Source organism: Sprattus sprattus (genome assembly GCF_963457725.1).
Source record: "Sprattus sprattus genome assembly, chromosome: 18".
NCBI lineage: Eukaryota > Metazoa > Chordata > Actinopteri > Clupeiformes > Clupeidae > Sprattus > Sprattus sprattus.
Window position 1 is genome coordinate 16,233,895 of NC_137916.1, and position 25,410 is coordinate 16,259,304.

Consider the following 25,410-nt stretch of genomic DNA (forward strand, 5'->3'; position numbering starts at 1 on the left):
ACTGCATGAGGTCAGGGGCTTTCATGACATTCTCTATTCTTGAGTAGAATGGGCCCCTGTACAAAAAGCTCAGTATGGGATATACATACACGCTAACGAAAGAGGAAAAGAAACTATTATTTTAGTAGTACTTATGCTGTGTTGTTTCAAAGATAGGCTACTACCTTTCAGAAGGCAAACACATTTAGTGTGTGAGAAGATGTTGCATGCAGACAGAAATAGTGAGAGCAATACATTTCAATTGTAATACAAGACATAACCAGCGGTTTGTGAGTGTGTGGGAGACAGGAACCAGGGCCAGAGCCACACCTCCTATTAGGCAGAACTGCATCTGCTGTGACATTTACATTTCTACTTTCTTGATTTGTAAGTACCTCACATGCCCTTTTCCTCCCTCTTTCTCCCCTCCCTCCCTCACTTTCCATATCTGTTTAGCAAACCCTTCTAAACTGACCTTACTGGGCCGTATCTCCTAGCAACCACAACTGGATCAGGGAGGTGGTGGTGGTGGGGGTGGTAACAAACAGCCTTTCAGTTAAATAAAGGAGTGGTTATGCTACATACTGCTCAGAGACTTATTTTCACAGTCTGCCATTGTGCAACTCCAAGTTCACATTGGATTTACTCAAGACACCTGGCCTCTGAGAGCAAGAAATACATCTAAAGCATAATGTTCAAACTATACTCTTAGCATATAAGCAGACCACAACTTGTTTGTTTTGATATAGATCTGTATTATAGAGGCTTTGGCAATGCATGACCACTGGCCACTTTGTGAGAGCTAATAGATCTAAATCTGAAGTTCTACTGTTCTGCTTCCATGGTAGCAACCCTTGGCACATTCCTAAATACATCCATGAGGCTACACACATACGCAGGTATAAAAGCAGGAACCAACAGTCATGTACAAGGATATGATTTCTCAGAGTACACCAGGAGTCTAATTACATTTCTCATGAGTAGCCACAGTCCAGTACTTTATCTGTGGGTCATTTTGAGGGCAGAATATAGGTTAAGGTAATTGTGCAATGAGTCTTCAAAAATAAACCTAATAACACCACCTACATGTAGGAAAAAACACGTAGGAAACCTCATATAAACCCCAGGTGAGTTTTAAATGTAAGTAGTCTGACAACTCTGGATAACTTAATAATCTAGTATATAAGTCTTAAAGATGAGCACATACTGCCAGAATTCACTGAAATTACCTTTAGATTTCTAAATGGTTTACATTAAGGCAACAGTCTAAATGCCAATGTCATCCTTAAAATTGTACCCTACAAGTGAAACAGTGTGTGAAGAGAAAACAGTTTATCCCATTTAGACACCTATATACGGAATACCGATGCTGTCATAGCACCCTTTTCCCAAACAGGATGGAAACAGCTTTACAACGTGATATAGTGGTTAGAGTAAAACAATTGCTTAAATCTGGTGAAGTTTTAACAATTATGGTATATTATCCTCATCATCACTAGGTAGAAAACCTTCCTGATTTATCTTATACATGACCGACCTGCTGTAGGTAGTTCTTCCACAGAAGTAATCCAAACTGCCGTAACACAGCCATTTTGCAAGGTGATATGCAGACCAGATTCACGCGACCTACAGAAACAGGGTAAGGGAACAAAAACATAAATTCACGAGACACAAAAGGTGTTCAGAGAGAAAAAGGGGTCTATCATTATGTAGTGATAACAAAGGGGTTGTGACAAAATAGTCACATTCCATGAGACAACACAGTGTATAAGATATTTTCCACCTACTCACATAAAGTCATTTCTACACTAACCCAGCTATGAATGAGCCCTTACTTTTGCCCACCTTTGCATGAAGCCCTTCAAACAGTAACTCATCTGCACCATTTGAAATGAACACTGTCAAAGAAACTATTTAACCATCATAGCACTGTAGTATGATGCATTCAAAAAGACTAGATATGGAGTATGCTACCCAAAAGTCAACATCCTTGGCAATGTTTATGCCAGGAAACAGGTCTCTAAACCTAACTTGTAGACCCAATTGTGATTTCATGTGTAGGCTACACACCTGCTAGTCCAGTTCATTTATGCGGAGATAAATGTAGCAGGCCACGTAAATCTAAAAAAACAAAAAAAAAAACAGCGCTTCTCAAGAAAGACATAAAATAGCTCTTAGCTAATTGGTCAAGAGAGAATTCCCGAGCTCTCGATTTCCAGAAACCTATCGTGTTACATCAAGGTAAAGTTTCCCTCCTGTTTGCTTTTTCAATTCATCTAGCTAGAAAAAACTATAGCACATTTGAAAAACAATTTTCATTCGGTTTAACATCGGCCTGATGAACACCACCACAGAAACTACATCGACAGGGCCGAATAATACAATCAAGACAAGATGATGTCCTTGTTGCAGTAGGCTACGTTACAGTATCTCCCTTGTAATGGAGAAAAAACTTAATTTAGAGTCGGCTGTGAGGCCAAACAGCCGAGGACGTGTCGGGAAATGCCTATATCCACTATGCATATTGTGTTTAAATGTTATCCATTTCAGAAGCAATTTAATGTAGTCTGTTTACGAAGAAATCCATCAGTGGAGCTCGACCAAAGGCCTAGGCTATAGCGATTGGATAAAGCAGCTGTCCGTCATTTTCTCTTCTTTCATGAAACTATGCCTGACGACAAAAGGCTTTTTAAGATTCGTCCACATGTTAGCAAAATTATACTTTGTTCCTGCTGACATTACATAACATCGTGCAGAACAATTAAGTATCTGACTGAATATAAGTATAGCCTATAAAAGACGGCATTACCTCAGATCAGACGGTAAAGGCCCATAGATGTCATAGGCTGTCCTTTCTTCAGCGCAGTAATCTTACAATCGTTCTTTTTATGGTAACATTGAGTAAAATCCTCCTTTTCGACCAGCTGACTGCGGACAGTTCACCAAAGGCTTTGGCGATAGCAAAAGTGTTAAATTATGAGTTGTTAATTTCGCCTCTAGAGCAATGACACTGCAGCATACGGTGGACAGAGCATATCCATTGTGCCAACATACAATCGTCAACAAAGTCATGTGACCGGGTAAAAGAGGTAATATCACGTCACGTGACATTTGTCTCTCTTTCAGGGCGAGAAAAGATGGCTTTTATAAGGCCATGAGAATGAAGATTTTAGGTTTGCAACCAGAATTTTTTCAAATGGCATTTTTTTAATTATGAAATATATATTTCAGGAGAGGGTCTTCCATGATGTAATTCCAATGTATGGGTATGTATGTAGTTGTAGTGGGCACACTTTTCACTCATATTTATCAGTCCTCCCTCATCTTAAAATAGTGTAACCAGTATCGACTGAAGGATAAATATCTCTAAAAACAGATATATTTAATGTTCACAAATGATTCCTAAAATTATTTTATTCATGGTCAATGTTGTGCAACTTGAGCATTTAAGTCAAACCAAAACTAGAAAAACATTCAACAGAATTTCTGCCTATTTTTAACAGTTAATGTGTTGGTGTTTGTCTGTGTGTAGCCTATGTGTGTGTGCGTGTGTGTGTGTGTGTGTGTATGGTGTTCCGCTCAAATCATTCGCATCTTTATGTGCATTCATGAAACATGTGAATCAGTGCACGTTTCAATCAGCTATGCGAATTAGAAATAAATGGACACTCCCAAACAAGGGAGGAGACGAGGAGTTGTGAACTTTTGTGAGGTTGTCAGGGAAACTTTAAAGGAAACACCCGATACAATTGCAACAGATCCAAATTTAGGTGAATAAACCCGTTTCCATCAACCGTATCGCATTACACCCTGTGCAAATAGCGAGTAAATCCACAGCACTCCGTCGAATAGGCATTTTATTAGCATGATAATCACATTATATAAGCATTTGTGCTCATTTTTAAGCGTTTCCATTCAATAGTTCATATTCATAATGGTCAAAATGTGCATTACAAAGTTAAACGAATGTGTTTGTGCCACATGAATCAGACAGTTCACACAATAAAGAAGATAGCCCCGCCGGAGGAATCACTGCGAAGATTACAGCTTGTTGGCAGTAACTGCATACTAATTATAGACTTTTACAGCTGTTTGATGATTTGGGATTTGAATTTGTATGATGGAGAACCTTTTTTATGTAAATAATTAACTTTTTCGGTGGGAGGCTTTGGGGCATGCGGGCGGTGGACGCAAATCTAAAATGTTCATTCTCATGGCCTAATTATAGTTTAGGTATTTAGGCTACCAGACGCTTTTGTCCAAAGCGACTTAAAAAAAAAACATTAGATAAGAGAGTGTAAAAAACAACAATGACAAAATTAAGCAATACGCATTATTCAATTAATTTTCAAATGAAAACGATGACGACACGTCCCCAACTTTATCCAATCACCTTCAGACTTCAGCCTGAGTTCCACTATCTAAAAAGCCTCCACCAGGGGCAGTCAGACAATTCGTTCCATTTCTGCGAGGAAGAAAATCTATCGGAAACTAATGAGCCAAAGCCTTTTCTGGGATTGTTTTGATATGAAGTGACACTAAACTTAGTTGTGAAAGTTTGAGCTGAAGGCACGGAGGACAAGTAGGCCTGCAGCTGAGCATCATCCTCATAAGAGAACCCATGGGAATGATGGTATGATCACTGATAAAAGATCACTTTCAGTGGCATGACCACTCTAGAAGTGTGAATCAAAGTGTGGTTTCCTTGCCATTGTACATAAAACAATCTTAAGAGATGCAGTCTGCAATTTTGTTTCACGAAAAGTTGCTCATATTTGTGCTCATCAGCCGATAAAAAAAAAACTCAAATCAACTGCTGCAAACTGCTCCTAAAGCACTGTGTTGATTGTTCATAACTTTTTTTTTTGTAAGCGCCAACAATAAACTGACAGGACCATGAGGAACAATTAGCGGATTTTGACAGAAAAAAGTGTACTAAATTAAAATCAGACCATTCCCTGTTGATGTTTAACCACAACACTATCTTAAACCATTTAAACATAAATCAGTTTACCATTACATCAGACAAAACAAAAACTGATTTTTAGATTTTAATGAGCTGATGACAACAAAATGACACGAGAAGCCTACACTTTACATATATATATATATATATTTATTAAAAAAAAAAAAAAAAAAAAAACATTCCTTGCACTCATGGTGAATTAAAACAGGTTTACGTGTTTTGTGGAAATAGGAACAGAAAAAGGTTGACGTTTCAAGTAATGTGGACATTCACAGCTTCATTCTGTCCCTCTCTATGTATAAAACAAGCAAGTATGCAAAGCCTCAGTTTGAAAAAGAAATATATATATATATATTTAAATTGAGACAAAGCTGCCCATAGTTGGACATACAGTACATCACTTCTTAATCCACAAAATATTTTTTGAGATATAGCACCTGGGTGTATCGCAAGAGTCAAGATTAGCCTCATGCAAAACATGGAGCATTAGGATGCACACTAATGGTTGATTGTTTCAGCATGGCAAAGGTTTTTACCCAACACTCTCTTTTGGAGCTGAGGAACTGCCCATTCCAGATATTTATATAATCATTATATTACTGATATCCGTATTTTATAAACTTTGGTGACATACTGTACACCTGATGTAGCACTGTTCTCCAAATGTACAGAATTACACAAGAAATGTATATAAAAAATAAAATAAAAATTAATTCTGCATCAGATGCTTCAGCGATACACAAACTCCCACCAAAATGAATCCCACCAGTGGCTAACATCCAGCATGTATACATCGATGACTGTGAATATCAGCTATTCCTTCCTATGTGGATAACTGCTCCTGACACTGAGGTTAGTGAATTGTAGTTTCAGCCTGCTGCACACAACTTGACTATGAAAAGAACTGAATCCTGACATTACTTAAAAAAAAAATATTACAGGCCTTTATTTAGGCGATTATCTACAGTGTATAGATGATCCGAGACAAATTTGTGCTGTCGTCTGAGTTTACTGTAGGCTCCCTGCAGTACCTATGACTCATGTCACATTAAGGCAGTACATGTGATAATACAAACCTACAGAAGCTGCGTCCAAAACATAAAACACTGTGCTTTTAGAGCATGAGCTGGTCTATGCACAGGCCAAACACAAGAGTAACAATACTGCACATTGTGGATCCTTTCATGAGTGGAAAAATATATTCATACAAATATACTATTTGACATCAATGCAGATTACAAAGCTGAAAGAGCCCTGTAGGGTTTCATGAGGTTGATGGTCTGATTTCAACAGTCTGTGTGAAAATAAGCGTGCTGAGGTGGCAGGGATCGCAGTGTAAGAAACAAACCTGACAACAGGAGTAAGTTCCAGTGTTGACCTCCCTATGAGTTCTAACAGCTGGCAAGTCCTCCCATTAAAAACACGGCAGGTGAAATGTGACAGGTGTAGGGTTTCCCCTCTATTCCCTTTACAAAATAAAAACAATATCAATAAAGCTGATCATTGGATGGTGCTAATGCACAGAATGAGGTGCAAATATTTCTTCTTGGCACCTGATAAACTCCTCATTCATAGTATTTTACAAAACCAAAGTGCTTCTGAGGAGTGAAGGGTGCAGTGCATCATCTCACAGGCTCAAAAAAGTCACACGCGAGACTCTTCCTTCCTTTTCCTCCTGTTGTTCTTCCTCCTCTCTTTCCTCACCGCTGTGTGCTGCTCCATTCTTCCGCTTCACTTGTTTACGAACAGGTCCTTGTGCTGGAACCAGCAGACGAAACCCAGGCACATGGTTGGGGGGTGAAGAAGATGAAGGCACCGAAGAGAGGGAGCAGGGCAGCAGCGAGGAAGAGGAGGGACTGGAACTTTGGACAGAAGAGTAGCCGGAGCTGTTGACATCAGCCAAGTGGGTGAGTAGAGAGGAGGAGTGGGTGACTGTGGTGGAAAGAGGGTGAGGGTCTGAGCTGCGCGGGTCATGAGGGCACTGCTTGCTGTTGCTCTCACCTCTCCGTGACTCATCATCACCTGTGTCTCCCTCGTTCAAGCTGTCATCATCACTGGAGAGGGCACGACAGTGTGCTCGAGAGTCAGTAGGCTCTGCTTCCAGCTGCAACTGCATCGTCACACCCGATGCTGCAGAGAAAACAGGCCATCAGATACATTAATGCAAACATTCAGCCCCCATTCATGAAAAAGTTAAGCTGGATAACAAACCAGATTGTACTCATGTGAAAAGTCAAAGACCAAATTAGGTGACAAGGTGAAATTTTAAATCAGGTAAACAAAGCAGAATATCTCATCTTTCAATCCAGATGCATCTTTCTATTCTTCCAGAAATTACTTTTCAATGAGGCCATAGCTTAAATTATAGCTGGACAATGCGCAGAATAGTTATCACAACACCCAACTGACCGCAACAGTAATGAAAATGAATGAAATGCCACTAACAAGTCAACTTGCCATACCATGTCAATGTTCACTATGTAACTTAAACTAATAGCAACTACAGTAACCTGGTAAAGTGCTTTTCGTCAGAGCAAAGGCTTTGTGTGAAATCAATACAGCCCTTACATCATCCCAATGTCTCTAATAAAGGCCACTCATATTCAAAATAAATACGTTTGAACCCACCCAGAAGCCCCACACCCCCATTTCACTTACTCTCAGCATCCTTTTCTCCTTCGCTTTCCTGGTCTCCCTCGTAGCCCGAACTGGACGTATCCAAGCTCCAATCGAGGATGTCCCCCAACAGCGCCTCCTCCTGAGTGGACAGCTCTGCTGTGGGTGTGGCCAGAAAGCTGCTCCTGTGGTTCTGCATGCTCTCCTCTCTCCGCCTGGGTGAAAACATTTTAAGAGTGTTTCCCCAGTTTTATCAAACATCTATCCTTACACTGGTCTGAAAGTGAAATATCGGTAAATGCTTGCTAGCATGAACTTGGCAGGGCACACCTCTTCACTGAACGGTGACTTTAATAGGGAACAGTCGCACAACTTTGCCAATTAATGACTTTCAGCTAAAGCAATTATGTCTGTGTGTCCCGAGTATACTTGTCCGTACCTCTTGCTGTGACTGGAAGGAGACGAGAGGAATGTGTGTATATCCCCTGGTTCTGCACTGAGACTCAGAGGCCCCAGCTGAGCCTGAACCTCAGGAACTTCCAAAATGTGGCACAGCTCAGACAAGCCCATCACCTACACACACACGCACACACGCACACACACAAAAAAAAAAAAATCAACATTAGCCCTAATTCACATTCAGCACAAGGCTGATTTCAACACTGAAGACTTTCTACAGCACTTGGCCACTTCAAACAGAGTGAGGACTCACCGGCTCTTTGCTGATCTGATGATACATTTCATCTTCAAAGCGCTGCTTGACTCCCGTCAACGATACATGCCTATAGTCTTTAGGGACATCCTGACTGAAGCTGTAGAAGAAAAGCAAGACAGTAAAATAGACAGCAAGGCATGGAGTGGTAAAACAGAAAAGAAAAAAAAAAGGTTTGAAGAGATCTTTTAAGCCTGAACTGAGAAACTACAACTCAGGGGGGCCGAATGATTATACACTGCAGCACACGTACAAATAAATGTAAGTCTTTCACGCAGTTATCCATCAAATGGGGATGGATCAGACAAGTGACACTTACCATTTGACATAAAGCATCATGACAGTGGGGACCAGCTCTTTACTACTGAAGCCCGTGTTTTCAGCCAAAAGTGAGGGCCAAACGGGAGCTAGATAAGAGAGGAAGAAAGTACAAGAAAGAGTGAGTGCAAAAAATGCAGAGAGAACGGGCAAGAGACAGAGAGAAGGGAAAGCAGACGACAAAACAAACAAACAAACAAAAAATACCCTGACATTATGGGTACATGCTGTAATTGACAGACAGGCTTATGGCCTAAGTTGTGCGAGTTGGAGAACGTGTGGGTACCGTAGTGGTGCAGTGCACGCGTCAGTAGAAGGGCGGCACACGCCAGACGTGCAGGCGGAATAGCGCTCAGGACGGCGTAGAGCAGAGACAGCTCACAGACGTAGCAGAAGAAGTGCACACTGCGCCGCTCCATGGGCAGCAGGGACTGCAGCACCTCCCCGTAGTCCACTAGTGTGGGATTCTGAGGGAGCAGGGAGACACGCGTTACTTATGGCATCGCACACATTCAGAGTTCCTATTAGTATGACATTACTGGGTTTTGACTGTCTGAACATGTAAACTGGGAAATAATAAAAAAAACTTTGTGGCCAAAATTGCTTAATATGAATTCTCACAATGCTCTGATTTGTGACTTTAGGGAGTTATACCACATCTATGTTTCAATGTCCTACATTGTACCAATGTCAAGCATGCTGTATAAATCAGATGTTTTAGGAACTAGAGCGGCCACATTAAGAAACTGTGTTTTTTTTCCTGCTTTATCAAAATAGAAACATCATCTTTATTTTTACGTGAAGACAAACAGTCCCTAGGTTTTCTATTGGCAGTGTTTCGCTCACATCTTATTTCCAAAGACCCACTCATTAGTCCATAGGGATTTGCTCTTCCGAACCAGGAAGTCTTAAAAAGCGAACACTAAAAACAACAAACATCTGGTCGGCTTCCGACTCTACTTACACGGATCTTGCCCCCAAGTACTGCAATCACTTCACCCATCATCCTGACCAGGTCCTCATATTGATATGTATTATCAGTCAACCACACCGCCTCCCGAATGGTGAGGATCTCCTTACTAACATACCTGCAGAGTAACCCAGAGCACCCAGTAAGGACTCTGCAATATATTCAGGGCTGCAATATATTCAGGCCTTTAACAACAATAATAATGATCTTCAAAATACACCATCCTAACAAATGAAAAGGATTGTCATCTGATAAACAGAGGGTGATACTATTTCGTTCATCAACATAAACAAAAGCTTTACTGCAAAATGGCTGCTTTTACAAAACACTTCCTTAAAAGTCAGAAAGTGCAATTAGGGTTAAAAGTCTTTTCCTTTAATATAAAAGTGTGTGTGCGTGGATGTGCGAAACACAAACCTTGTGCAGATCACCATGCAGGCAATGCCTAATAGCTGGAGACGGGCTTTGGGCACAGAGCGCAGCGCCAGGTAACGGTCCACAGCACACACAGTCACATGCAGCGTCAGGCTGGAGAAGTCCTTCATGGTGGTCACCTCCACTAGCCAGTCCACCAGGATGTACCTGCCACATCAAGGATCAGGGGTTAGGCACTTCTTAACTTTCTTTACAGTTACTGAAGTAAACAAACATAAGTATATCTCCGAAGGGACCATTTCTATGATGACAGCCACTCATAATAACAGCATGAGCCTGTCAGTGGTGAAAACAAGCGGTTTACTTTGACGTACAGTACCAGTCACAAGTTTGGACACACCTTTAATTTTATGGAAAAGTGTTTTCTTTACTTTTATTATTTTCTACATTGTAGATTAATACCGAAGCCATTTAAACTACGAAAGAACACATATGGAATGATGTACTTAGCAAAAAAAGTGTAATCTATCATGTAGAAAATAATAAAAAACTTAGAAGGTGTGTCCAAACTTTTGACTGGTACTGTAGGTGCTTGCCCCATGAGATTAAATTGTGTAGCCATTTAGACATTTTGTGTTTGCCGTTTATGGCGTTTAACTCAATACTGGACCGATTAATTAGCCTGACGATGTCTTTCTCATAATTCTAGTCAGAATATGAGTCTGATACTGCTCCATTGGGCTGTGATTATGGGCCGTGTTTCAAACGAAATGCCTCTTTGCTCAATTGGATATACCTAGAACCAATCAGAGCAAGTATGTATCAGTATGACCATCGGGGCCAGCTGATTACAATAAACTTTTACCAGATCCCGTAGGAAGGACGGCAAAAACATCTTTTCGATCGAAAAATACCTTGATAGCGTGTCTCTGTTCCTCTTTCAAATGAATGCGCTGTCAATGTCTTCTAAAACAGACTTGAATCCCCAAATTTTAGCCCTCCAGCGGCAGCCATGTTTGTTGAATACGAACTCAACCCAAGCGTTGGTGACGTAGTTAATAACGTTACGGTTGATCATCTGTCCATCATCGTATAAAGCCCGCCCTGACAATTTGATTGGCCGGCAGAATCCTGACTTCTGATAATTTCTCCCCAACGGAGCAGTGCCAGACCGAACTTCCCAACCTCAAATTTTGTGGGCGGGGCCTAGTTTGGTCTGGCATCCAGGCTACCGATTAATTTTTAAACGTTTGGAACCAAAAAGATTGAACCAGGTTCAAAAATGATGTGAATACTGCCATTAATAATGGATAACGACCATTGTGAACATGGTAATTTTTTCAAAGCATTGCGGGAATATCTAAGTAAATCAACATCTGGCGCTGTGCATTGTTGACACTAGGACACTCCTCTCATATATGTCAAAGTATCTGGGCAAGGCTTAGGTACCTCATAGTGTCATTGAGTCCCTGTCTTAACAAATCCTCTGCTCGTCTCCATGGTAACTGGCTGGAGTGAAACAGTTGGGCCACAAGGTTGGTGCAAGCCTGCAGCTCTAAACCCAGTGGGTTTCCACTGATGCACAACTTAGCCAGACACAACTGTAAGACACAGACATAAATCAAACAACAAATTATTTCTGATTATAAGGACAGGGCAGTTACTTAGGCAGATATATACAAGTGTGCATTTCAGTAAAATAAAAGATCATTTAACAGGATATGAAAAGTAAGTTCAAGTGACATTAGGACTAGGTTTTGCCACTGCTAATCCAGGTGGTGCTTGGCCAATGAGCCATGCCACACCAAGGTATGCCATCTCATCCATATGGAAAAAATGCCAAAACAGTCCCAAACATAGTGGGCTATGTCAGCTCACCTGTGCTTCCCAGCATCCTTTGGCAGCATAGTCCCTGAGTGTTCGCATACACTGGAGATAACGGCCTGGGTCGGTCATCTAGAACACAAACAAGTATTCAAGAGTTATTTCCATTATGTAAGCCAAGTACTTGAGAAAAACGATGTCTGTGTATATAAGTAGTCCAGCTTTTTTTAGACTGTGTTTGACTGCTGTGCTGGGATGTGATTGGCAAAGTACATTTTTAGTTTTTGGACTGACTTAATGCAAACAGAATTTACATCATATGCAGCACTTATTGCCAAAATGACCTTGGCTTATCTAGATTTTGCTTTGCACAGGCTTCATGGCACACTACTTCAGACACTTGAGGCCACGCAACAGCAATTGCTTTAGGGCAAACTAGTTAGACAACTTTACTTAAATCGGGATTTGGGGTGTTTTGTTGAAGAATGCAAATGGAAACATGGAAAAGATCACTAGAGAAGAAAGAAAGAAAAGAAAGAAATATAGAGAGATAATAATGTCTGGTATTAAACTGTGTTGCGTTTTTAAGGTAAAGAAAATCCGGAATTCCAGAAAAATCACATCCCTATGCTGTGTGTGTGAGTGCAAGTGGCTTACTGCTAAGCGTCGTTTATGCTCCCATAGCAGGTAGGCACTCTGCACGCATCCACTACACGCAGACATCTCAAGCATCTGCAGAGCCTCCTTTCGCTTCTCCTCATCCTGTTGAAATAATCAAGTCATGGTATTAGAAGTCAAGTCACACAAAACCGATGATGTAAAGACTTTAAATGGGGGCCTAGAGTTCATCAACATATCCATTAATCACCACTGATTAACTGATCGAAAGAGATCATCCCATTAACATCAACCTACTTCGATAACATCATAGATGAGACACAGACTATATTAAAATGAGGTCAACGAAATCACAAAGTGTTTAAAAAAAATCACAATTAGGAAAGCAAAAGCAGAGAGGCTGGTAACACCCAATGGATATACTCACATCAAAGAGCTGGAGCACTCTAGCAAGACAGTGTAGTAAAGCTCCTCTCCTTTCCTATAGAGACAGAAAGCAGACATTAAAATAAAGCATTTTTAAAAAGTGAAAACAACCTAATGGTCTGAGTAAATGTTCTTGACACCTCCTTTATCAATCTTACCAAGTTAGCGTCACACTCAGCCTGTAGGCGCTCATACACCACAGCCTTGCAGCAACTGCCAGATGGGGACCAGGGTGGCCGAATGAACACCCAGACAAAGGGATCGGCAGACAGTGGTCTCAAGCCCTCTGCCAAACTGAAGTAATGAGATGCTTTCCTTCCACACACATCAGCCCTCCCCTCATCACTTAAAGATGCTGTGTGAATCAAGAGAGCAGAATATTAAATAAAACCATTAAGTGCTAGCATTAGACAATGCCAAGGAATTCACCTCCATTTCAAAACTTACGTCCTTCATTGTACAAGTAGGCAATTCCTAATTTCACAGCAGCTTCAAAATTTCCTCTTTCTGCAGCCCTGCAACAGAAATGTAAATGTCATGACAGACAAAATGAGACCTTACTAAATACATTGCTGGCTGCTTCTGAGATATAATGGCTTTCCTTAACATATTGGAAGCGGCAACTACAGATACAATTGACCGATCACGAAACTCCTCCCTAGAACGGCCCTTGTCCAATCATACCTTAGCAACCGCTACTAAGAGAAGAGAGTCCGACAACTTTGAGGTCTGAGCAGCATGGTTAAACAGTGTGCCTACGGGACTTGTAGGTATGACATAAGGTACCCTAAGAGATAAGAGGGATATGTCGTTTTTTCCCGCTTCCCCAAAGCACAAAACACAGGCGCAAAGGTGCCAGCTGTGGATTAAACAGTGTGGTCACCCCACGCCCATCTCAATAAATCGCAAAATACACATACGTCTGCTCCAAAGTAAATTAAGCTGCTTGCTGCCAGCTAGCTATCGCTAGGTATGATGGCTAACTATCTAGTTTAGAGAGAAAATCCCCAAACAGTTATGGTACATGAATACTTGTATTATTACCAGTAAAAGAACTTAACTAGTCTCTCCAACTAAAGTGTTCATGTTAAAAATGTTCATGTATGTGACCGTCTAAATGTCAATGTACTGTATAATTGCACGCAGAGCTGTCGTAGCTATCGATAGCAAACGCCAGCATTGAAACAAACTTATAACGAACACTTTGTATTTATGCTTGATACAACATTGAACAGAATTTTTAACTAACACTTTGTATGTATGCTGCTGGCGTACACAATCACCATCTTTGATAGCTCAGCGTGCAATTTTACAAAAGGTTTTACTGACGGTAACATCTACATCACTAGCTAAGATAGTCACCATCCTAGCTAGCTACATACCTCCAGTCTCTCGCCAGAGACGGAATAAATAATAAGAATAAATAATCTTTTGGAGGTTATTAGCTAGCTTGTAATATTATATACAGATCTTACCCAGTGGTGAAATAACATGACTAGTCTACAAGGTTGTGCTGGTTGCATTTCAATGAAGAGGTCGTAGGGTTTCAATTTTTTCTGTTTTTATTGAGACCTGTATGCCTTTGCTTCAATTATTGTTGTGTCCACTTCCTTGTTGATCTTAATAGTTTGGATACATCCTTCCACTGCATATTGCAGTCCCTTTTGGCTTGATCTGGAGGATACCGCGGAGGTATTACTCCAAAAATCATCACTCATACTGACAGTTATAGCGCTTGTACCCGTACTCGCCATAGCTTTTAGGTGGACAGTTCCGTGAATTGTGTCGGACGTAGCAACAATAACTAGGGGGCGGAGCCCTGGCGATCGGTCAATTAAGGTCCTTAGAGAAAGGTCAGAAAGAAGATAGAAAGTAAATAGAAATGTGGAGACCAACCTTTCAAAAAGCCAAATGCTTTTAGGTGCCGGCCATTGGTCCTTGAAGCCAGCCCTTGCCCACACACTGGCATGACCATCTACCAGATCTCGCAGGCGAGAGTGCACCTGCAAAACAGTCATTAATGTCATCATAACCATACTGATATCCTCAATTAAATTCAGTACACATTTTCTCCTTCAACAGCCACTAAGTGTACACAGACAAACGGACAAGCACATGTCTAGTAACTGTACTCACAGCTCTGATGGCCAAAATATCTTCAGCTGAGAGACACTGCAACACATACAAAATGATCTCTTCAGGCAGAGAGAGCAGTGTTAGGGTGGGCACTCTCTTGCGCACCCGCTTCCGAGCTGGCACTGTGAAACATTTAGGACACCGGCAGTGAAGCACTGAAACGGTAGGAAACACAAATTGACAAATTAAAAACACTGAGCAAGATACATACAGTACATAACACTGTAATAGCATAAACACCAAAATGCAATGAATGCGTGAAAAGAAAGACTATGAAAGAGTGGCTTGACAAATACATTGTAATGGTGCATCTTACTGATCTACAGGTCAGACAGAGAAATATGGCAAAGCAGGGAATAAAGATTGTAAATGATAGTCTCTGCGCTACGAGGTTATACATTGCTGGCGTTATTTGCAGTTTTTACAGGTGGAACTCCCAAGTGTGTTATTACAGAGTATCATCCTAGCCTGTATACTACCCCTCCAGCCATGTTCTCACTGGCGTTACTTTAATAGCCTAGCTCCCTATGATGGATGCTGCCTTACGAATAACGTTGGATTATGCAAGACAGAAATACCTACATTTGACAGGCCAGGCTATGGCAGTTTATGTCTTTTCAATCATGTTATGCACACAAGTATTTTCAGATTATGTTACTTACGAAAAGAAACGGCGTTGTTAAGAATTAATATTCTAATTTAGTTTAATGTTGCATTCAGCGCCCAGTTTTCCCTCCTTGCTATACTAACGTAAGCTATGCTATAATAACGTAGGCTTATAGCATAATTACAGCTAGGGCAACGTTATACTAGCTAGCAAGCTAACTGATTTCACTGGCTACCTATCTAGCTATCCTAGCTAGTTAACATAACGTTAAGCAAGCTATTTTAGGATTGAGATATATATATATATACATATTTATATGCTATATATAGACACACACAAGATGGCTTGTTTCTTCTCGTTGGTATTTATCACACTGGCTCCTTGAACTGCCGTCAAGTTACTTGGTGTTAGTTAACTTTAGTTACTGTAAAGGCTTATACGAAGCTTGCCGCCATCACGTAACCATGATAACGTTTATAAAAGCAACAGCTAACTTTAACGTTAGCTAGGTATCTATCAAGAATAACAGTTTTAGTGTATTACAAAACCTTAATAAGTATCCACTACATAAAGTTATACATTAAGTTGATGTTTAAAGTTTGTCCACGCCTGATGTCAACTATCCTAATCCATACTAGTAAATCTGCTAGCTAACGTTACAGAGCTATCATAACGTTACCAGTAGGTCTGGGTTAGTTAAACTGACCTACTAAGCGATAGCAGGCTTACTATTTTAAATAAACAAAAACAAACAATTGAATACATTGAAATCTAACAAAGATTCTCCGCAATACCTAGTATTGGTTTGCAACATTAAGCGAGCCTGGGTTAGCATTATAACACTTAACTTACCGCCCGCTTTCATCTCAAGTGGAATCCCGTGAAGTTAGAAACTCAAGTCTGTGTTCATTCACAGAAAGGTGCTGCGTATCAGATCGTATTTATTGTAGTACCTGAATTCAAAGTGAAATGTATTTTGTCTGGTTTAAATAAAGTATATAACTTGGTTTAGTTGACAGCGACTAAATGAAACCCTGCTTCCACAGCTTCATGCATGCAACTCAGATGTTGCGAGATCCTCCCCCGGCTGTTTAGCACCGCCCGCGCGGAAGAGTTTAAACATCAACTTAACAACTCTATTGGTCAAAACAGTTACACGCCCACTGAGACCCCTGTGAACTTTTAATTCGCCAGATAGAACAAAGGAGACTCTGATTGGCTAATAATCTCAACTATTGAAACTAAATTCAACGATTGGTCAAATGAACGCTATTTCAAATTACGCGGTTCGAAATGACTAGTCTACCATTGGTTAATGTATTACTCTTCCAAGGAGGTTTAAATGTACCATTTAAAGGGCTACACCTACAAAATAAATCGCAGATTTGCTTAGATTTAAAAAAAAAAAAAAAAAAAATCCTCCATGTTTTGAAAATCCGTGAATATAAGGACAATCTAACATTATACTAGTTCTACTTAACGCAATAAATATTACCTTTAAATTAGGTGAAGCTTAAGTTTTAATAGGCCTATAGCTTACACTTTTGTGTCTGTTAATAGTTTATTTTCTCCTGGTGGCTACTGTTTGTAGGCTCAGTAGCCTAATATGCCAGACACATCATATGTATTTAGTAGCCTACATTTACAGTCATCTGTAAAAACACACCTTAATTTATAAACAAGCTGTAAATGTAATAAACAATAAAAAAAAATGAATCATTTAATGAACAGGTCTTTCATAAATAATATTATAATCTTGTGATCCAGAAATAGCTATAGGCTAACTAACTAGAGTCTGTGATTCTGGCAAAAGCTAGAAGCTAGAGGAGGTTCTTGCTAGATTCTGGTTTTGAATTAGAAACCCAGATACAGATGTGGCTATTATTTTTCACAGTGTGTTTTGCCGACTTGCCTGTGTGACTTGCCAAATATGCAGAGAAAATCAGTGCTACTTCCACAACATGGATAACACAGCACTGTGTTTGTATGTAGTAAAACAAAATAGTTTTGAAAAACTATATATTTGTATTTTATTGGATTACTAATGGTCTACAATGATGATGCAGTGCTGAATTTAAATCTGCATTTGAACGTAGCCTATGGCTTAGTTTCTAAGAAGTGTTTATATTCAACCTGTATGCACATCATCCACTTTTTCTTCTTTAACAAACCTTTCCCAACAGGAGTCAAAATGCAGAGGTAACAAACTGCTATCATCTGCTGACTGTGTCATTGGCACTGTAGAAGGCATGTGTTTCTTTTTCCTGTTCAACCACTGATAAAGATTTGTTCCACCATATGTGCGGAGCCCATCTTTTGTCCTGGTTTACAATTCCAAAGCTTAAATAAATGTTTCCATTTAGCAAACGCAAATATCCAAAACAACTGCCAGTGCAGTGTAGATATATTTTATTTTTATCAGCATGTGTGCTTCCTCTGTATCGAACCCATGACCTGGGTCTACCAGTTAAACTACAGGATCACATACAGTATAATGGGGTCAAAGCATAAAACATTTGCATGAACACAAACCGAAATTAAGCTCAGGTCATTATGAATAGTTGCAGATTTTAAGCACCACCAGGTATAGGTCATGCATAATATATACCTTATTACCAAGACGTGTTGCCTATAAAACAAATCTGCATTCTGTTGCTGTAATCAGATACCACCTTCTACAATTAAAACTATGTTATTTGGAACCAATACAGTCAAAATACTATCACAGCACTGGTCTATCTGACATTACCTCATGGAGAAAACTTTGGCCTTTGTCTAACTTCCAAGTCCAAGTGTATTAGAAGGCAGTAGCACATATCTCACTCATCACTTTATGTCTTCGCATGACACAGCTGAGGCTCTGTTAAAAAGCTGCTTCAAAACACCCCTGCCACCTGGAGTATCTCTACAATCTTTCTGACCTATTGACCTAGTTGAGTTTGCGTTGCGTATACTATGTGCCTGTTAGAGCAGATCCTTACTAATCCTTTTTAATGCTTAACAATAGTCTGATGTGATGTCTGATGTCCTGGTCTCTGATAGTCATTATCAAAAAAGCCGCCTGTTGTGCCTGGTGTGCAAAACCTGGTGAAATTGGAGTCTCTGCTGTGAAGTGCACATCTTGTTGTTTTGGGTCATTCATGGACAAACTTTGCAAATTATGCACAGGTTTTTAATGTGTTACTCACTATGCAATTCTATATAAATGTACACAGTCCCACATTCCAACCTGCACTGTCAACGTACCTGTAGGTGCTAATAATGACCCAACAATCCCTGGGTTGGGTTAGATATCTGTCACCAGAACGTCTTTTATAGTTTCAGGGGATGAGGTTTTTCTTCTGTATCCGCTGGCCATGAATTATCAGGGATAAGGCCTACTGCTTGTTTTAAGAATGTTTTAACTTTTACATTTTAAAGCCCTATACAATCCCAGTTACCAATGAAATGTGGTGCGAACGTAATAGGCCAGGGACAGGTAAGATCATGTAAAATCCCATCAATGTCCCCACCACTTTCCAAAACAAAACAACACCCATGGGGCCAGGGCTACCACCATCTGAGAACATTTGTTTTTTTAATTTGTGGAGAGGAAGAAAAGAAAGTCCTGATTATCACTTTCATATTTTGTCCAGTAGATGGTGACTGATCCCATTTTGCAATTAGCTACTGACCCACTAACCCCACGCAGACACACAAGTTAAAATCTGAACACCCTTCTGCATTGTTTTAGGCAGTAACTTACTTTAAGATGTAAAGATTTTGTATAGATGTTGTAGTGAGTGCTTACTAAACACCTACCTACTCGCAAATAAACGAGCACTTTATAAAAGCAGACAGTGGTAGACCACAGTTTACTTTCTGCGTTTACAATCAGTAGCTGATTTAATCAGTTCCAAAAAGAAAGACTTTCCCAACAATTTCCCAAACTTGTAATGTAGCTTTCACACACTACTGGAGATTTAGGTTTAGGTTAGGTTGAAATATTTTGCAGAAACAGATAGAACAATTCTATCCAAAGCAATTTATAAAATCATGTTAAAAATGGAGAGTCTAAAAGCAACGGTATGTGTCAATATACCACTTTTTGAGTTATGTTTGACTGGCAGCTAGTTTTGGTATCATCTTCAAATTAATTTGATGGTCTGTGGTCATGTGAAGGACAAACAAGTATACCTGTCATTCTAGCCACCCAGATTATGCACAGTGTAGGTAGTTAAGTGTTCCAGGTTGGAAACCCCATGAAAATGACAAAAAAAACTCTCACAGCACAAAGCTGCCAAAAGTCACCAGATAGCATGCTAGCAAGCTTATATGAAGGCCTACCAACTCTGCTGTTGGGGTATATGTACTTTAGGTAGTTAGCTTGCAATTTTTAGACCTAAATCCTTGCTGCTATACTTTAACACATACTTCTGTATAGAAATATATTTATTTATATATATATGGGAATATTATAAAGATATAAAAGATGCGATTGGAATAGATGGGTCTTTAAAAGATTGTTGAAAATAGCAAGGCTTTCTCCTGATTGGATAAAATTGGGTACATCAATCCTTCCATACATCAATCTTTCCATACAGCATAGTTTAAGAAAGCGTTTTATAAACTGTCAGGACTATATGTATCGTATCGTAAGGTTATTTTATTTTCATTTGCTGGACCATTTTGCTCTAAAATGTGCATGCATACAGTATGGTCAGGCTTTTAACATTTATACCTATAGTTTCAATGACAACATATAGCCAATAGATTGTTCTTCTGAGAGTGGGCAATTTCAATTTTGTGGAGTTGTAAAAACTGTCAGTCATTTAAGAAAATGTGCTACTGTACAAACCATCAAACAGATACATGTACTTATACAAAACACTTAGACTGTATACTGTATCAAAATATAGATATTTATTTGTCCATTATTCTCATGTCACCATAATTCACAAAAACAAAAATATAGAGAACATTCAGTACAGAATTTAGAATAAGCTTATATGAGTAGAAAGACATAAATAAATATGTGCACACTTTTGTATTTACATCATTAAAGGCAGTTTTGATAGACAAGCATACAGTTTTTACCAAAGCAGACAACATTATGTGGAACTTCTCCACTCAAGCAACCCCCTCATATAGAGAGGTAGAGTATTCCTTTTTTTTTAAAACCAACGTTTTTATCACAATTATTACAAATGACAAAATACCTTCACTAGCATAACTTCTTTCTGTTGCAGCAGGTAGCAGGGACGGATATCTTGCTTACACATGTACCTTGTTTGGCACAGTTCAGATTAAACTGGAGTGCAATCACCATCACCCAGAGGAGTGGTTTAAAGGGTGTTAGTTTGTCACCTGTACTGGAAATCTCACTTCTTCACATATAGTCACATCTCAAATGCAGCCTCAGCATTGTGAATGCAGGAAGTAAGAGAAAACAGTTGAAAGTGCTATTTCAGCTGTGAGCAGATCTCTGCCTGCCTAAAAAATATTTCCTCAAACTCATTTCTTTGATGGGTTCTCCTCCCGGAAGGAATTCTGTAATGTAATAAAATCATCCTTAGCCAAGGTGACTCACCCCTTACATTACAGCTATTAGGATTCAGCCCCAGAGGAGACTTACTCACGGCCACCTTCAAAAGGTCCAGGCAACAAACCTGCGTACTTTTAGCAATGGAGTTTTTAAGCAGAGTTCACAGCAGGCACAGATGAAGGGTATGGCGACGGTGGTAAGAACTGGGTAACTAAGTATTAAGTGGGCTCCAAGTGAGTACAATCCTCTCTCTCTCTCTCCAAAACAAAATTGTAGAGAGGCAGAAAAAGAGAAAGATATAGGGTATATACGGTCCTGAAACCCTGTCCTTATCATCTGTTTTTACATGAAGTGCTGTGTAATTAAAAGATAGGTGACACAAATCTGTTCTAGAGGCACAGAAAGGCTGACTTTCAAGATCCTTGTTATGTTGTATGGGCTCCTTAAAGGCAGATTGTTCTTCCATGTGAACTGTAGACTCGTGTGGTTGTACCTAATGTCTTTCAGCATGTATTCTCCTCCACAGACTGCTATAAGGGCACAAGGGTAGCACTTTGGACTGCACAGAGCACATCCAGTTTTAAGTCTCAGCATGCTGGTCTTAATTACGGTCTTCATCTTCATCTCCTCCCTTCCCCTTCTCCTTCTCACATTTCTCGGTTAATCATTTTGTGTGCTGCTGACAGATGCAAAAGCATCTTGACACATATGTGATAATGTCATTCAAAATGCAGGATGAGTCTCTCCTTCATCACTATTTGCAGAGCTCATCTCATGGTGACTCTGAGTTCTCCTTGAGTTTTTGAGGGTAGCAGAAACAGCCCCAGAGACACAGACAGCAAGATCTTAAGCCCTGGCAGACTTGAGAGGCCGTCTGCATGGAACACATGGCTTTCTCTCTGCCGGAGGAAAAAAAAAAAGTGTGAACATGGCCTGCTGTTCCAAGGCAGGGAACCACAGAAGGCATCTCTGTCACATCTTTCAGGGAACATGAATGCACAAGGACATGGTTGCTGAGCATCATGTGTTACTGATGTATGAGATCAATACCATTCAAGTCAATAATGATTTTCTAGGTAAGGTTTTATCAGAGCAGGTCCCTTGACTGTTTAAAAAAAGTGTCTTTTTATATTAAACATATTCATTCTGCCCCTCAAAGGGGTAAAGTTGACGACCTGGCATATTGGAAAGCATTCAAGGACTGACAGTAAAGGACCAAACTTTCTTTAAATACATTTGAGAATAGGCAAGATTTTTGTTAAATTCTTCCCTCTAACTGAAAAGTTTAAGCGGTGTGAAAAGTTTAAGCGGTGCAGATAGGATGGCAAGTGTGAAGTTGTGAGCGAAAGAGGGGATGTGTGTGTGGAGGAGTGCTGGTGGTATTCTGTTCCCCCTGGCTTCCTGTGACATGGCAATGGGGTTTAGCTCCAGTGGAAAAACTAGGATGGGGTGTTGGGTCTTCGTTGACGTTTGAGGTTAAAGGGGTGAGAAGGGGGAGGTGTGGTGCTCCTGACAGAAACGAGGGGCAAAGGGGCTATGTGCGCTCGGAGTCCTGAAACAGTTCTGCTGATGGCTCAAGGCACTGTGGGCTTGTAAGGAAATCTGTAGAAAATACAGCACATGTGACAAATACAGTATCTCTGTGTGTTTTTTGTTTTTCTTTTCCAATTTCATGATTTGCTCAGGCCAGTAGGACGTAAAATGAGGTCTCATGATGCTCAGATTGGGACGTGAGAGTTGATTTGATTTCAAGACAAAGCCTCCTGGTCCTCAGAAACTTCTTCAGGTGCTATACAACACGAACATCCTGTAGCACTTGCTCACACCCACTTCCATCACTAATTCTTAATAGTGCCGACCAGAATGCACTCAGACACAGGTGCCTACCAGAGGCAAATGTACTGATGAATCAATGGCGTGTCTCTGATGAGAGAGTTGTGATAAAATCTAGATTAATTTACCCCTCCTCCTGGAAACATGCACGCACAGACACATACACGCCTCTTTTTAAAGACTGTGCTGCTTGGACCTCTCCGCACAGCTCACAGCTGTTGGTGCGAGCTGCCGGACCGGAGTTCATATTCCAGTGTCCCGTTGTGTAAAAAGCTCACACATAGCGTTGGTGTCACAGGATGGGGCCAATGACGTGGGACGCTGACGGGGGTCAACTCCACTTAAAGGGGGGGGTGTCGGGTTGCCCCCTCTGGCCCACTTCTCCGACGAAGCCCTCACATGCTCGGGGTGGTCGGAATGCAGGGCTCTGACGCCAGAGCTGACGGCAGCAGCCGTTTTGCAACACACACACACCGTGTCCAATGACCAGTACGTGTGTGTGTGTGTGTGTGTGTGTGTGTGTGTGTGTGTGTGTGTGAGAGAGAGAGAGACAGAGAGAGAGAGAGAGAGTGTGTGTGTGTGCGTGTAAGAGTGTGTTTCTCCTTCTGGGTTGTTTTGACACTAGACACCTGCTGTGTGATGGGAAATGCACGTATCCACTCGTCTTGCCACTTCCAGTGTTCCACAGATATCCTTGTGAGAGTACAAATGTGACTGTTACTCCAAATACTGTGCAAACACTTTTGTGACATTTCTCAGCGCATGTGGCTGCATCTCCTGAGTAGGTTGGTGGACAGAGCTCATCAGCCGAACCAAAAAAAGAACAGAAAAAAGTGATGCTGCGAGCAAACAGCCACCAACATCCTCCCCAATCCCATCTATCCTTTTTGCTTCACTTAATCCTCACAACTCCTCAGTCACAGCGGGCACTGCTCAGAGCTAAGGGAAACTCCCTCCTTTTTTTTCCTGCGCTTCTTCTTATGGGCTGTCCAGCAGACTGTTGCCATTATTACCAGGATCAACCCAGTAACCAGCAGCACCACAGAAACCACCTTGGTCTGTGGTAGATCATTGTATGTGTAGGTGACACCTGTTCCTGCAATACCGATCACCAGGGAGATTATGCCGAAGGGGAAAATACAGCGGTACCAGGACTTCTCCATCCCACCTGTGGCCTGAGAGAGTCGCTCCAGAGATGAAAGCGCATCTGGAGCTTTGGCACCTGCCTCCTGTGGCACGGCGGTATGGTTCTCAAAGGCTGACACCTCACAGGCTACAGGGGACTGTGGCTGGCAGGCCAAGTGTCCTGCAGTGCACCCCATTCTGAAGCTACAGCTCGGGAGGGGAGAGGAGATAACCAGGGCGCCCTGCTTCCACTACCCCTTAGCCTTGCCTTGGCCTGGGATAACGTGTGAGTGAAAGAGAGAGAGAGAGAGAGAAAGAGAAAGAGAGAAAAGAGAGAAAGCACTAGATTAACCACCAATTCGTAAAGAATAATTTATCCTCAGAGAAAAGCATCAGCAGAAGATTAGAATTCACTCACATGCTTTCTTTGCTTCTTTGTGACTTTGTGACTTGTTCTGCCTTTGTCTCTCTCCCTCTCTCCTTGCAGTTTGTGTTCCCTCTCTCCTTGCAGTCTGTGCTCCCTCTCTCCTTGCAGTGATGTACTCCCTCTATCCTTGCAGTGCTTCCTCTCACAGCACGCTGCGCCTTATCTCAGAACTGAGAGCTGCTTTATATGTAGCCTGTAGCAGGGGTGGAGCCAAGAAAAAAAAGAGGTGGCTATGGGCCACTGATAGGCTCCAGTCCGGTGTGACGTCCAAGCCCAGAGCAGGATGTCCGTACAGCTAGAATGTGTGTGCCTGTCCATGTAATGGGGGGTGGGGGGATGGGAGTGGCAAAGCAGTAAAAAGAGGAGAGGGCAGTTTCCTCCTCCCTGTTCCTTTTTGGTTTCACTGGAAAGAGCATTTTCTTTTTGCTAGCAGACACTTGATTTCCCCTGTTAGTCTCCCTGTTAATCATTGAGGAAGGACAACATGTCAGTTTGCAGATCATCCCTCACATATTGTGGGAAAGGGTGATGATAGTGATTAATGATAGCGATTAGCCCAGGAGCATCTCATGCATTGCAATACATTTCACGCAGAAGCAGACACACAAACACACACACACACACACACACGCACACGCACATGGGGGACAGCACCTCTGCAGTGTCTGTTCGTATAGTGGAAGACCAATGGCATTCAGTCTCTCCTCTCATCCCAGCTGAGCTCACACAGGCGCACCCACCCACACATCATCCACCCACACAGACACAAAATGAGAAACAACCAAATATCTCAATGGAATCAAATGGATCAAAGGGGCCATTATTCTATCACATATCTCCTCCCATGGGGATACACAGACAGAAAAAAACACATACGCACTCAAAATGAATCATCAGGCTCATAATGCGTATAGCACAAGAGCACATTAGCATTCGAAAAGCTACGTTTATTTT

The 25,410-nt window shown here is 41.0% G+C and overlaps 2 protein-coding genes across 2 annotated transcripts in view; both read right to left on the minus strand.

Moving 5' to 3' along the window:
- Positions 1 to 3,003, minus strand: part of abca3b (ATP-binding cassette, sub-family A (ABC1), member 3b) — a 24,069-nt gene extending 21,066 nt beyond the window's left edge. The window contains exons 1-2 of the mRNA XM_080856182.1: positions 2,789 to 3,003; positions 1,513 to 1,605 (exon numbers count right to left, since the gene is read on the minus strand). Coding sequence (XP_080712308.1) covers positions 1,513 to 1,570 — 58 coding nt within the window. The 5' untranslated portion in view covers positions 1,571 to 1,605; positions 2,789 to 3,003. The remainder of the gene's footprint in view (positions 1 to 1,512; positions 1,606 to 2,788) is intronic.
- Positions 3,004 to 6,572: 3,569 nt separating this feature from the next.
- ccnf (cyclin F) lies at positions 6,573 to 24,226 on the minus strand (the record flags this gene model as incomplete). Its single annotated transcript, XM_080856183.1, has 18 exons — positions 6,573 to 7,075; positions 7,604 to 7,776; positions 8,001 to 8,134; positions 8,274 to 8,373; positions 8,593 to 8,680; positions 8,878 to 9,058; positions 9,556 to 9,679; positions 9,979 to 10,143; positions 11,386 to 11,537; positions 11,815 to 11,892; positions 12,418 to 12,522; positions 12,806 to 12,859; positions 12,963 to 13,159; positions 13,252 to 13,319; positions 14,701 to 14,807; positions 14,941 to 15,134; positions 15,257 to 15,260; positions 23,918 to 24,226. 18 exons carry the CDS (start codon positions 24,224 to 24,226, stop codon positions 6,573 to 6,575), a joined length of 2,736 nt encoding a protein of 911 aa, XP_080712309.1.
- Positions 24,227 to 25,410: the final 1,184 nt, after the last annotated feature.